Source organism: Atractosteus spatula, chromosome 19 (assembly GCF_055471065.1).
Source record: "Atractosteus spatula isolate fAtrSpa1 chromosome 19, fAtrSpa1.hap1, whole genome shotgun sequence".
Taxonomy (NCBI): domain Eukaryota; kingdom Metazoa; phylum Chordata; class Actinopteri; order Semionotiformes; family Lepisosteidae; genus Atractosteus; species Atractosteus spatula.
The window spans coordinates 6,495,605-6,511,259 of record NC_142724.1 but is presented as its reverse complement, the minus strand read 5'-3'; the positions used below and the strand labels follow the sequence as shown (position 1 = coordinate 6,511,259).

General features: G+C 40.0%; 1 protein-coding gene across 1 annotated transcript; it reads right to left on the bottom strand.

Moving 5' to 3' along the window:
- Positions 1 to 1,412: 1,412 nt before the first annotated feature.
- On the bottom strand, positions 1,413 to 2,378 carry LOC148817958 (uncharacterized). The gene has a single exon (XM_088937827.1). The coding sequence runs from the start codon at positions 2,376 to 2,378 to the stop codon at positions 1,413 to 1,415; it is 966 nt and encodes a 321-aa protein (XP_088793953.1).
- Between the last annotated feature and the right edge of the window lie 13,277 nt (positions 2,379 to 15,655).

Here is a 15,655-nt window from a genome sequence, read left to right as displayed (position 1 = left end):
AAAATGACGACAAACTTTCAGTACACACCTACACAAAATAACACTATAATACTTTAAATAGCACTTTTAATCCCAGATTATTCTCCACCACTTTTTTTTTCAGATAGTGGAGGACTCAGCACCTTCTTAAGCTCACCTTAAGTGCAGCAACTTCTAGCGCAGAGGTGGGTGTTTGCAGGGTTTCATTCCTACTCAGTTCTGAAACTAGATCAACTCACTGCTGATTTAATTGGACTTGAACATCTTCTTACAATGCTGACGTTTTCGGCAGATCTAGAAATGTTCATGCCATCCAGTACTGGACATCACTCTTGAAGGACTTGCATCATAAGTGCCAGCTTTTTACCATTAATAGGGGTGCTTATCTCTTAGGGCATTTCTCTGCTTCCATTAGAAATGAACCATTTCTTAATATTCATGAAGGCATTATACTATTAAGGATGACGGGTTCCTTCACATCGCACATCGCAGTCCTGCTAATTAAGTTATTTATGGCACCTTCAAGATCCAGTAAAACAGCATCTCCGTGAATATGGAACACTGAAATGCTTTTAGTTTTTCTAAGCAGAATTTATTTGTTTTGCTAAATTTGTAGTGACTGATTGTTCATTTGTTTAGAAAATTATCGCATGATACCATCCGTCAGCTCCTTTCTCGATTGCATGTTGGTTGGATGCTGCCTTTGTGGAAAAACATCAATAACCCCTACATTTTGGATTTTTGCAAAAAGCCTTTCGATGATCATGATAAAAGATAAGCCACCAAAATACTGATGACCCACTCTGCTGAAGTGCTGGTTTCCTCACCCTCATCAAGCACATTAAAAGATAGCTTATTAATCCTATTGTCACTGAAATGAAGTTGAGTGCAGATAATGGGGGTATGTCTTTTTTTGGTAGTGTTGCTTTTCTGAAATACAAATACACCATTTTTAAAATATATAACACCTATGAAGTTCACTTGCTGGCAGCGACTATCCTACACAGACATTTGTTCTGATCGAACATCATTATTGATTCGTTGATAGGTCATTAAATGACAAATCAACTGAATCATAAAGGGCAGATAAGTTGATTTCATAGTCCGGGACAAGATACAAGTTGTGAATTGCACTGTGAATACAGTCCTATCTGTGTAATCTCTCACAAAGTAAAAATGCATTCACCTTTGCTTTACAATGAAAACCTTTTGATCCAAAATATCTGGTGTGCTTGAACATACAGGTATACTGTACACCACAGAGCTGGTGCCTAAGACATACAGAGTAGGGCTTTTAACATTGTAAAGCAAAGCTGTCGTGGTGCCATAACCCCCTGGGCCTCCCAATAATGCTGATTAGTGTAACAGGAGACCAGCCTGTTGGTGCACCAGGACACACCAGTGTTGGAGGACAAGCTGTGCAGGACACACATTTAAGCCTTCTTGTTGTGAACCTTCAGGTGTGATTTAAGATGTGGCAGCTGAGTGAAAGCCTTACCACACAATTGACAGATGAAAGGTCTTTCTCCGGTGTGAATTCTCTTGTGCTTTTTAAGTGTGCCTGACTGAGAGAAACTCTTCCCACACACAGTGCAATGATAAGGGGTCTCTCGCGTGTGAACCCTCTGGTGTAGTTTTAAGCTGCCCAGGTGACTGAACTTCTTGTTGCACTCGCTGCACTGGTAGGGGTTCTCTCCCGTGTGCACGCGCTGGTGGATCTTGAAGGTGTCCCCCCTTTTGAAGCTCCTGCCACACACGTCGCAGTGGTAGGGGGTCTCGCCCGTGTGGATCCGCACGTGCTTCTTCAGGTGCACCGACTGGCTGAAACGCTTGCCGCACTCCTCGCAGCGGTAGGGCGTCTCCCCGGTGTGGGTCCTGATGTGGTTCCTGAGCCCCCCGGACTGGGCAAAGCTCTTGTCGCAGTGAGGGCAGCTGTAGGGGGTCTCTCCCGTGTGCGTGCGCTGGTGCTTCCTCAGGTCCCCTGCTTGGAGGAAAATCTTGTCGCAGACTAGGCAGCGATGGGTGGGGTCTCCAGAGTGGATCCGCTGGTGCTCTTTCAGGTACCAGCGCTTAGAAAAGCCTTTTCCGCATTCACTGCAGGTAAACGGTGATTGGGATCCAGGGATTTTCCCAGAGATGCCCCTCGGAGTGACCGATTCTTCACAGTCAGAATTCCCTAACGGGAGCTTCCCATAGCCATGCAGTAGTTGGTGGGATTCAAGCTGGCCTATTGTACTGAAACTCTTCCCGCAGTCAGTGCACAGATACAAGGTTTCATCTAAATTGTTTCCCACATCACCCATATCTGGGTCTTCTTTAATTTTTACCACTCTTGTGTCCTCTAATAAATTCCAGTGAATGACTCCTTTGGAGATGCCATCTCTAATTAAATGGGCCATCTTCCACCTCTGTATTTTTAAGGCTTCTTTTTTTTTTTCAGCTGCCGACCCTGTATTTAAAAAAGACAATGTCCAGAGATGTATAAAATACCAAAAGAACCATAGAACTTAATGAACCTTGCTTGTCTGAAACAATGCAATGTGACTGACTAGTATTTACATCATCTATCATTAAAAAGGTTCGTTTTTACAGAAACCACTCCTACATCTGTAGTTATGACAGCAGCTGTAACTGCAACAGGAATCTAAGACTACAATGAAATAGTATATTTACTTAGGCACATCTGCAATCTGTCTTAATATCTGCAAAGACGTGCTCTGCTTTGACAGTTTTCTGTTTACAGCATGAACAAAATCTAAAATAACGGTAAACACTATTACGACCACAGATTTACATAGAAGACAGCACATATCAACTTGATCTCCTGCATCTGTAATACTCTTCATCTCCCGAAAATGTTTGAAAACCGTTTAAAATCGAAATTAAGCAACATACCTAGAGAGAGATACGTGTTTTTTTTTCGGCGAGAAAGGATACAAATTAAAATAAAACACCCCCAAATTTTATGTTGATATTTTGCAAATAAAGAATTATTTGAATGAAGCACAATGTTACATGTACATGGTTAAGTCACACACAGGTTAACAAGTCCCTGAACTCCAAATCACTGGAAATTTGCAGGTCTAACTGCTTTGTATTACATTTTGTTCACATACCGGGTAATAATTTATTACACTCATATGTGCATTTTTCTGTCGCTAACGTTTTACTACCTATTACATATTAATACTTGGTATTTCTCATATTTCTGATATTAGCTTACTTATCCCGTTATATCGTTGTTCTCTGTTCTAACAATTGCTATAATGTATGTTATACTCACATTCACTGTAAAGCTCATCCACCGTACAGAACTTTTTGTGCTTCTAAAATTTATCTTCTAAACCACGCGATTTAAGTTTAGGCAAAGAAGACAGATAACAGGAGGATTTTGTTACACGGTTCATCTAAGCTGCAGCAGCTACATCATATTTGAAAGCTACCACTTCCTGTGTCGGAGGAAACAGCGTGCAATTGTAAAGTAGTTGTATGAGATAGCTAGTTATAGCGCTTCTTTGTGAAAACGGTCACAACCGCTTTGCAAGAAAGGACGAAACAATCTGTTGCCTTCTACCCCATAAAGGTTACGATCGATTATTTTATGGATATAATCTTGTATTGCTGAGCGCTGCAAATGTATGAGTTACTGTACTAAACTACATATCCCAGCAACCAACATGCCTATGTGAAACAAAACGGTACATGAATTTTATACAATACATAATTGCACATGAAATGCGTAAACCTCAGAGTAGGCTACATTAAGTTGTGTTTATATATACTAATTCTTAAGCTTTGTAAGTCTTATTTTTATTTTTTAGAGTTACTTAAAAAAGCCGTCTCCATTTACAGACATCACCATGTCCGCAGTCAAAAATTCTTGCTGAGATTTTAGGAGTGTAGTGACGAGTTCTTCTTAAAACTGAGGAAATAGGAGGTAGATCTATGAGCCTCCTGCTGATTTCAATTTTTGAAAACCTATTTTTTATTTTTATTTTTCCTTTTGAAATCCTTTAACACTGTAGTATCCCCCCTGATCCTGTAGGTGTTGTACATGTATGCTTTTTCTAACATTTCTGGCTACGCTAATTTCATTCCCTGTTAAGAAAAACAATTGACCCAAAAATCATGAACCCACTTTTAAAAGCCAATTCTCATTGACATTAAACAAGCCCATCCAGCAGGCGCTGCAGGCTTGAACAGCTCTCAGACCCGTGATTGGCTAAACCCCCGAACAGTTCGGGCCGCGATTGGGTGAAGAGTGAGAATCGACACTCTGATTGGGTAAAGCGCCACAGCGGAAGTTCTGTGTGTATCGTGTGTGCTGTATGAGCACGCTGGATATACAGTAACACATCCATTGGTTTCCAATTACTGATCAATCTAAGAGAAGCCGCACTGAGGTAAAAACTGAATAGCAGACAATGTCATGGCATCCACAGCGCGTTCACGACTTCGGTAGCATGTCACGATAGAAGTGCGCGCATCACGATCACATTGCGAAACCCATTGCGACTTGCGCATCACTGTCATGGCGCCACTGCCGCGACATTGAATCCATATATCGCGAAATGACATGCCCAGCCAAAACGCCCCCCCCCCCCTCCATTTCACGACATGGAGTTCAGATATCGTGATATGACAAAACTGTCACGCCCATGTCGCGACATGAAGCCAGTATATCGCGATATGACACACCCCGGCAAAAATGCCCCGCCCCCATGTCGCGACATGGATTCCATATATCGTGATATGACAAAAACTGTCACGCCCATGTCGCGACATGAAGCCAGTATATCGCGATATGACATACCCCGGCAAAAGTGCCCCGCCCCCATGTCGCGACATGAAGCCAGTATATCGCGATATGACATACCCCGGCAAAAGTGCCCCTCTCCCATGTCGCGACATGAAGCCCGCATATCGCGATATGACATACCCCGGCAAAAATCCTCGCCCCCATGTCGCGACATGGAGTCCATATGTTGCGATAGGACATACCCTGACAGGATATGTTGACCCCATGTCGCGACACAAAGTCCATATATCGCCTATATACCTTTATTGCACAGCAGTGCCAGTGTGGCATGGAAGCAAGGCGCCAGTCGCGATATACACTGCCGCAATACACATGCCATACGGGGTTCCTATCATGACATGCTGCGGAGGTCTTGTCGCGATGGTATCCCACAGTTACGCGTTTGGCAAAAGCGTGTCACGGTAGGGAAAGAAAAGCAAAATGTGCCTTAGAAAATAAAAACCATAGATCTTACAATCATGGTGATTTTACATACATTACAACCACAGGTTTATGTCATAGATGGTTAACTTGTTGGCTTGCGACATGTCAGTATTATTCACATCTAAGGATGCTCATATGTTTATGGATATTTATTGTCTTTAAAATATTAAGGGTACGAGCTAAACTGTAACAGAGCGCTTGAACTCGACAGACGGGGTCACTGGAGGTCAAAGTCACCGTGCATGGTCAGGTGATCACCGGAAAAAACAAGGTGCTGTATCTCGGGAACGAAAGCAGCAAACGTAGCACTAACGAATGAGACCGGTTTGGTTTAATCTTTAATTCTAAGAATGGTCTGCTAATAAAAGCGTCAAATACATACTTTGGATGTATTTTAACTCTCTAAACGTCGTTCACTTAAAAAAAACTGCAGGGCATTTAGAGGCGATCTGAATAGTTATCTGTAAAATGCACACTCGCATCTATCCGTCAATATTATCTTAATGTTATTCATGCATTCCAGAACTTGTAATTTGTTTACAGGAGAAATTGTAGAACCTCTTCGTGCTTAACTCCTACAGGTCGAGCATGTATCGAGCTGCTACAAGCAAACGCGAGCACTGCCCCTTGCGGTACAGAAACACTATTCGGGAAGCCAGGCTGTACTCCTTAAAACCCAAGATGCCTGTAGCAACTCATGTGTCTTATTTATTTCGGGATTGGTCTGGTCACCTACAGACGGCTTTTTGAAAAACGTAGATATATGCTTTTTGTTTTGCCGTGTTGGCTAATAAACCAAAAACCTAGCGCTAGATAGCTCTAGAGTGTCTGATCTGATGACAACGATAGCCAATTAGGCTACGGCTACGCATGCACCGCCCCACGATATTTACATAATTTCCTTATTGGTCACAAAAGATACAGCGAGCCAATACCAAATCACAGACGATGAGAAAAAAAACCTCAAACACGTAACATTAAAGCAAATCATGTAACGCAAACAAGGGGAAAAAATCTGAAATTACTTTGGACCGATTGGGTAGGCCTAGGATCAATCACTAGGCCCACCAGTGGCCACGCCCCTACATCCAGGTACTCACCGGACTCACACCTGGTGAGCTTCAGTAGGTTGCCGGTTTTGAGTTGCACGGCGGAAGAACACAGAAAATAACTGTAAAGGAAGACACTGCCAATATAAAAATTATAATCTACCGGTTTTAAAATTCAAACGTATCTGCACTGTTACACAGCCGATTAAAAACGCATTCTAAGCATTTAGCACACTTTAAATTTCCTGTCCCTGTATCTATATCTGTATATGTGCTTCTCTTATTTCTTTCTACTTGTGTCCAGTGTGTGAGTGCTCTGTATTTTATTTACACACATAATTGCACTTGACCGGGCGCTGTCCTGGGCAGTATAGCATTCCCAGCACACATCATGCGTGACTATACCCTTACAACAAAAATAAGAATGATTAAAAAATTATGAATAATAAACACATCTGCAGCACTTACCTCAAAATACCTTGATACCAATAGCAATAAGACAATTAGCCCACTCTGTAATATCGTTTTTTAAAAAACGTCACTGCTTCCGGTGTCAGTGGAAACGTTGTAGCCGGAGCACTTTTTTTTGTCCCTGCAGTGCTCGTTAGTCCCGTCTTCTCTGAAGACGAACAACCTCTGTAAGGGTCTAGTTCGAAGAAAAAGACGCATTAAATCGACCCACTATCGATATTTATTTAAGACACCTTCGTCCACGTTAGTTCTATAGTTTTATCCCGAAAGAAACGAACATATTTAGTGTTACAGCAACTGACCTCTTATTACTACAATTAGTCTAGAAAATGGTTTAGCTGAAACAATATCTGAGGCGGTTTTTAGAAGTGTTATTACTTCCAAGTCCGTGCACTTGTACAACGCTTTTCATATAAGAAGAAACCTACTTCACCCACTATTGAACTGCCGCCCCCCAGTACACAGCCCATTTGGGGGAGAAGTAAGAAATCGATTATTTTAAGTGCATTAATGGGGGGCGTTTGGAAGGTCAGATTGTCCGGATAACGGGGGTAAAAAAGGAATTCAATTCAGTTTGAATTTTACAGCGATTTTCCATATTGAACATCTCAAAGCGTGCAGTCAATGGCACAGAAGCTCAGGTTACAGTAAGGACAGGAATTCCACAATAGTCAATAGCACTACTTACTCAGGAGACAAATTTCAAGTTTACTTAGAAAATGAATAAAACACACTTTTTTAAATAAGCTTTATTTTGCTGTAACTGGGTCCAATCGAAGAAATATATTTACGGAACATAAGAACGGTTGCAAATGAGAGGAGATCGTTTGGCACATCAGGCCCATTTACATAATAATAATAATAATAATAATAATAATAATAATAATAATCCTCGCACTTATATAGTGCTGGACACTCCACTCAAAGCGCTCTACAGGTAATGGAGACTCCCCATTCACCACCTCCAATGTGCAGCCCCACCTGGATGATTTTGAAATTTGACCAGGTTACTGGGGTGAGTAATTACTTTACAGACGTCACTCAACTTTTCACTCAACTTCCGAAATGGGCTGGGAAGGTTGTTCCACACACCCGCAACTCTCGGAGTAAAAAGTTGATAGAAGCTGAGCTCTATCAACACTTGTGTTCTCTTGATAATTTCTTACAGTTGGCGGCAACTGGCAATTGCAATTTCTTCAATGCGTTTGTGTTTCCCAGGAGATCAATCTCTCCTGCTCCTTGCAATTGTTTTTTTGTTAGCAGCTCCACCAACTTTCAGGTGAAACCTTACCATGTACTTAATCCTTTTCAATGTTCATTGATAAAGTGACAGATCCAGTAAACGGCATAAAGTACTGTAGTGCCAAACAGCAGTGCAGTTCTTGCAATCACCAAGAGGTGTCGGTATCAGCTTTGTCATATCCTTGTCAGTTCATTTCCCCTTTTAACACTGCAGACTCTGGGCAAAGCACAGCCGATCAAGGGTCTTTCTTGTTTGTATCCACTGCAACTCATCAGTATCACACCTTTCATCTATTCATTAACCCATTTACTAAAAATTGGCGTCTGTATTTTTTTTACAATTTAACCGATTTCTTTAATATTTAAATTGTATTTTTCTGTCAGCCACATATACATGCTGATTCTTGACAGGTCTGTTTCTGGGAATTCAGAAGATTACAAAAGGGGTTAGATTACAATGTGCTTTTTCTGCCCACTTTTTAAAAACATTTTAAAGACACATTTAAGATATTGCTTTCTTAGTTCTAATAAGTACTGTTAATGTGATAACATATTGTTACAAGTATATGTCTTCTCACACACTGTATTGCTATGTTGTAATGCACCTAGAATTCCAGAATTGTCCTTTCTGTTGCTATGGCCTGCTATAGGCACTCTAGTATATTTTGTTGAACATTTTAAGCCTGGCGCACAGTGGTACAGATCCCGTGGCTGGCAGAGGAATCCTACTCCGTTGGGCCCCTGAGCAAGGCCCTTAACCCCAACTGCTCCAGGGGCACCATATAAATGGCTGACCCTGCGGTCTGACCCCAGGCTTCTCTCTCCCCATCTGTGTGTCTCATGGAAAGCAAGCTGGGGAATGCGGAAAAAAAGTCAAATTCCTAATGCAAGAAATTGTATATGGCTAATAAAGTGATCTTATCTTATCTTATCTTTCTAAATGTCAAGGAGTCTTATTGCAATAACACCTCATACACCTCACTCTGCCTTTGGAAGGCTTCTAAAAATAAGTTCTTCATGGCAGTTCAGAAATTCTAACTCAAATTTGGTTGTCTTATGTTTGTGCACATTAATAGTCTGTATCTGCACGGACTGCATATTGATATTGCACATCTTTTTATTTAATAATCAACAATTGTTCCGGCTCAGAACTGGAAATATCTAGTTTTAAAGTAATTTATTCCAGAAAGGTATCATGACACATATGTTGTTGTTGATTCTTGATTAGATAGAATATCTTAAAGTGAATGCCAGCTATTTGTCATAACAGTCAAGGGTTAAAGATACATTTCTTGCATTCTACTTTTTTTCCCTTTTTTTGGACGAGTGAATGTGCCTCCAGTGATAGGTGTAGGGTAACTGCGAGCCCATCGATCGGAGCTTTGAAGGGAAATGTAAATACACTTCTCCCGGCTGTTAGAGAGAGAGGGGCTGACTTCCTCGCTTAGCTCTCCAATCGGTCTGAGCGGCGGAAAGCACATCTTCATTGCTCCCCTGGGAAATAGAGGCGAGAACTCCGCGTGAGAGAGTGGATCAGTGTTTCAATTACCTCTGCCAAGACAAGCCATGCAGAGTGGGATGGGCAGAACTATCTTAATCATGAATGTTTGCAGATTTGATTCATCCCGTTTGAGATCCTGCCCAACACTGGCATATTCTAGGCTCATGGAGGAACAGAGGGGATTGTTTTTCTCTAAGCCCCCAAAAACTCAGGATCTGCTTTGGCTCGGTGCTGTGGGTTGCATTTCTTATGTTGCTCCATACAGCTGTATTGCATCCAGTTTTAAACATTTATCAGAACAGTTTTCAATTTTTATACATAATACAAGTAAAAGCAGTTCTAAAAAACAAAAACCTAATTCAAATCACCGGTCACCAAGCCTATCACTTAATGATTTGGTAATATAACAACTAATATTCTAACCATTACATCTGGATTAGTTAATACTTCACTTAATGTAAACAGATTAAGGGCACATAAATCTAGAGGTCTTAAGACTTTTCTTCCTTTTTAAAGGTTTACTTTGTGTTTTTATGTTTGGAGAAAGTTTAACTAGCTTGACTACACATTAGAGAAAGTTTATTACATTATTAGTCTTGTTCAAAGTTTGCAAAAGGTTTCAAATGAAAAACAATTGGTTAATGTTTAAAAGAGCATGTGAGGTGTGCTTGAAAAACATTTGCCATTTACGTGTTTTATAACACTATTAGCTTTGTTTTTCATGTCAAGCTGGAAATGTGGTTTAATAAAGAAACCAGGCTTGCATCAGGATGTGTTACACTGTGTTCGTAAAGTGTATCTTATTAATATAATTTGTTATGGTCATGTTAGAGTGATATAAGGCCTTAAAACATGATAAATGGCAAGAACTGAGAACTTGAGAAATGCACAAGAAAAATAAACATTCTCCAAATTAAGGGGCCTTAACTGCTGATGTTAGATTGAACTACCTTTGAATCCACAGTATAATAGACAGTATATGTTACTGTACCTCATTCTGTGTCAGTTGTTATTTGAGTCTGTGGTTGAGTTAACACTTTGCTTAAGTTTCCACTGTATAAGCAATGTAACATTTGCAATCAGTGTGTGAAGCAGTAGTGAGATTTCTGGAAAACCTTTAAAATGGGAGGTTGTGGGTTCAACCCTTCAGCAAGGTACAAGATTTCACCCTAAGTATTCCAGCTGAATAAATTAGTAAAAATATAAGTTTCTTTAAATAAATGTGCCACCCCAATAAATTAGTACGAGGCAGAATCACAAGTTGAGGTGTTAGATACTCCTCAGATAGACTGATTTACCTGGCACAAATAGAATGCTTTGCCTATTTAATCTCTTTCTGCTGTTGTACTTTAATCAACTTACTTAGAACACTGGACGTTTTTTTAAATAACTATCGATATCAGTATAGAATGTCTGTATATCATTGGTTACAATCTTTAAAGCAAAGATTCACAAAGGGTCCAACACCATTTTACGATAATATCTTCTTGTAGTTAATAATGACTTTGAAAGGTTACAGTAACATTATCTTGGAATGGCATTGAGCTGTGTTGTACAATTCAGTATGATGACCAACCGAACCAAAAAATAGAACCCAAACTTTTAATAAACTGACAAAACAAGACCAACTTTCTCAATTCACATCTCACACACCAACCCGAGAAGCTCTTCATAAATTCCCTTATCAATAAACATTAGAAAAGGCTATTTCCAACCTCCCCGGGATTATTATAAAAATGTCTTCAGCTCCCTGGTTCAGTGCGTCTGAGCTATTGTGCGGCATGCTTTGCAAGTGTTCAACGCTGATGGAAAAACGTTCTGCAGGAAACGGAAAGCGGCAAAAATAAAAAATTCAAGGAGGAGGAATTTTTACATTTGGAGATGCAATCAGTTGTTGAAGCTCTCTGCTCCGGTGACAAATTGAAGGTGCCTCAGACTAGTTTATAGCCCTGATCAGGTCAAACGAAAAATATTGGAGGTCTGGGCAAAGAGACAGCCCGCCTGGCTCAGATAAATGGACTGATCATTTCTTATTGAGAAACAATTCCTAAAAGGTAGTTTACTGCGTGACTGGGAAGCACCAGGTATTCAATGTTACTAGGTGCTCCCACCCTGACCCCTCCACTAGAGCTGGAATTAAATGGATAGAGAGAACGCTGTTTTTTGATGGCAGAACTCCATGAAAAAGACACTCCATTTGTTATGAAGTAGGGGTCCTGATGAAGTGTAGGGAGCTTTTTTTCAGGCACACAAGGCCGGCCTTCAGACTGCAACCTGAAATGGATAGAAGGAGGCGATTGAATTTTACACTCCCCTGGCTATGATTAATGTGTCGCCTTTTGTGATGGGGAGGTCTTGCCACAAGGTGGCGCCAACTCTCCACAGGTCAGAAATCGGCGAAGCAGGAGAGAATTGAAGACTACAGGCCCTTGCAAAATACAGTAATCGGGTTTTCTTCGTATTTTCCTGTAAGTACTCTGCTTTTAATTCTGCACCAAGTCCAACGTTAACATTTCCTTAGTGTTAACCGAAGCATTAAATCGACCTCGATATGTTTTCCGTGCTTCAGACAACTCCAGTTCTTCCATAAAGTTAAAGTCTGTAACGGAACTTTATACAAAGTTCAGAAAAGGCTTAATTAAAACTCGATTAATCACCAATAAAATACCGTGGTAATTGACGACTAGCATCCAAGTGTATACAAGGAATTAACAAATAAGCTATGAATCCTTATTGTCTTCCCTAAACACTTGTACTTCAGGGAGACATTCTTATTGGACCCTAATAAAAAGGTAGAATTGCACAAAAAAAAAACAATAAAATAAAAAAGGTGTTGCCATGTGTTAAATTCTACATAAGGTGCAGTAAGTATATTATACAATTATCTAAAGTATGATATTGTAAGATTTTCTAATATAAGTAAATTATGTCAATGCGTACAGTACTTAATCCTCGTTACCTATTCTAAAAAATGGGAGAAATCAAGATGTTAGTGGACTGGATACCAGCCATGCGTTGTCAATTTTTGTGTAGTTATTTATTTTATACTAACGGAGTTTGGAATAGTCACAATCTCATCACATAGCAACAGCTCCGAGATTTTATAAAGAAAAAGAACATTGTGCATAATTAATCTGCTAGTAATACTGTTCGGATATCATACTCACAAAACAAAATCGTCTAAAGCTACTTCCTCTTGTAATGCTCGTAAGATGGAAAGATGGTGTACGTAATAAATTTAGCTGTGTTCTGATTTAGAATTACCTTTGGCAGCATATTATTTTTTTATTCGCCTTTTCTTGTTATTATTATTAACAAGGAGGGGGTGAACTAAGCAGGGGAAAAAAGCCGACAAACTCCTCCGACCTGCTCACCCACAGTGCCCTATGTCTTTTGACACGCCGCGTGCACCACCACGGCACCTGACGTCAGCTGTAGGACAGAGCGGTGCGTCTCTCGCTGACGTCACTACGTGGCTGCAGGTATCCATGAAGGTGCAGCAGTCTCCGTTTCGGTGTGAGAGATAGAGCCCAGATTAGAACAAGTTTAAGTAGTAGCTGCGTCAGCATACCTAGGCTGCAAAGGAACAGGTAAAGGTTTATTCCATGCTGAAAGGAAGAGAAAGACGCAATGTTCTAGCTGTGGAGTCTTCTTCAGGCGTGATTTAAGTGAGCTCGTACTTGCAACTTTAACTGCTTTTTAAAGATATTCATATAACCGCATGTTTCTCTCCAAAGCAACAAGAAATTACTTAAAGTGTTTCAAAAGCAATCAATAAGGTTATAATTACTAATTAATTTGGCTGACGCTTTTATCAAAAGTGATTTACGTTTACATAGGAATAGTCAGTGTCCGACCTGGAATTTAAAGCCACAACTTTCCAGTTGGTGTTAACCTACTTGCGCACTGCTGCCTTAGTTAGTTATTTCTCAGCTTGTTCTCACCTGCACATGGTCTGGTCCTTCATGTTGTGACTGAGAACATATACAGTAAGCATTCGTATTAAGGACAGTTCAAAGCTTAGTAAACTGTTATTTTAATTAACATCTAGGTGAAGTGCACTCCAAAGATGAAAGTGAAAATCCATTAACCCCTGATTCAGGTATTTCAGAGACAATTCATAATATACAATTCTTAATCACACAATGATGTGGTTCGGAATGCAGTTACATTAAGACTGGAGGCAGGAAATGTTTGGAAACACGTCCACAACAGGATAATAAGGGGATGCTGTGCTCTAGTTTGGAAATAGAAACCAGTTTAATTTTGTATAAATAATGCAATGATCCATTGAGTCATACAGCATGAAGGCTAATGTTAAAGGTCTGTACAAAATGGTGATTTTTCACCGTTGATCCTGCTTGTTAAATGGATTCTGAAATGCCAATAAGAAATCAAAACATTCTTCAGTGAACAGGTGTGTGGAAGAAACCACACTACATCTACCATATGCACATATCAAGGGTATTACATTAAATTAATTTTAATTGCACATTAATTAAATAAATTGCATGTATATACATGTGTTACAACGAAAGATTTGTTCATTGATGAAGTCTCTATGCAGTTTGACTCTGTTGAGAAATGGTAGGACCTACTTAATATTCATTCTCCTAACACATAGATATCTGCAGCATCTTATCAGGTCAAACATAGAATGTGTCACAGCATCTGACTCACAAATGGAAAGATGTGGGTCAGTTCCAGTGTCATTTCAGTGCATAGTTAAAAACTGAAGTGCTAAATGCAAAGTTTGACCAGTTTCTGTATTCCCTTCTTTAGCATATATGCAATACATTTATGATTTTTAAAACCACTCTTCATAATCAGTGATATAATGCTTTAATGTTTAGGTTAATTGTGGTGTTATTTGGTCATATATATTTTGGAAGGTTATTGAATTAAAGTCAGTTGTCATTCTCTTTTGTCAAAATTTTGAATCCCAGGTCAGGAATCTGGAACTGTATCTGGAATAGAGAAACTCTTTCAGTGCCATAGAATGTTTTAAAGTCTGCTTTCTATAGATGTTCAGGTAACTCAGTATCAAAATCCTTTAGCTATAATTGTGTCCTGTAATCTGTATGGTACTCAGAAAGTATGAAAAAAGAGACCTCTGGAGTGACAAGTGAGTAATCTAGAAAATATTTACTGTGGTATAAAGAGAACAATATTATAGAGTTACATTTATATCTGCTAATGTTCTGCATGGAGAGTGGCTCTCTGCCATTCATCTATGCACTTTAGAAAAGCAAGAAAAAGCAGAAGGAAATCAGTTTAGTTTTTTTTATAAAAGAAGGCAAAGGATCTCCATGATTGTAAACTTTGTTGAAACTTTCAGCACCTTTTTGAATTTTTAATTGTTACAGACCTCTATTTTCAATAAGACAAGCCCCCTTAACAAAATTCCACTGCATTTTTTTAATCTAGCTCCAACCAAGATGTTTTTGTGATTAGAAAAACACTGAAACTGCCCAACATTAATCACTATCTTACTAATATTATAATAATAATAATAATACTTTCACTTATATAGCACTGTTCTGGACACCACGCTAAAAGCACTTTACAGAAAATGGGGACTCCCCTTCACCACCAATGTGTAGCCCCACCTTGATGGTGCAACAGCAGCCTTAGAGCATCAGTACGTTCGCCACACATCAGCTTTCAGTGAGAGGGAGAATAGATTGATGAAGCTAATGAATGCCAGGGTAACTCTGCTCTACTGCCTCTACTCTTTTAGAGAAATGCCCTGGGATTTTTAATGACCCAAACCACAAGGTGGGCAGCCCCTACTGATGTTACTATCACCTCTTCCAACAGCAACCTTAGCTTTCCCAGGAGGTCTCCCATCCAGGTACTGGCCAGGCTCACACCTGCTTAGCTTCAGCCGGTTTCCAGTAGAGATCCTTCAATTTTCTAACTGCTTCATGCAATTCAGGATCGTAGGGGAGCTGAAGCCCATCCCGGCAAGCAACAGGCACAAGATGGAATACACCCTGGTGAGATTCCAGTCCATTGCAGGGCAAACACACTCACACCTGGGCCAGTTTTCCTAGAAATTAACCTACAGTACCAATATATTGGACTGTGGGAGTTAACCAGAGCAGCTGAAGGAAACCCATGCAAACACAAGTAAAACAAACTCCAAGCAGATAGTACCCGGGTCCAGAA

What these genes read in the sequence shown, in the direction of transcription:
- LOC148817958 (XM_088937827.1), bottom strand. Translation starts at nt 2,378, where the DNA reads ATGGCCCATTTAATTAGAGATGGCATCTCCAAAGGAGTCATTCACTGG.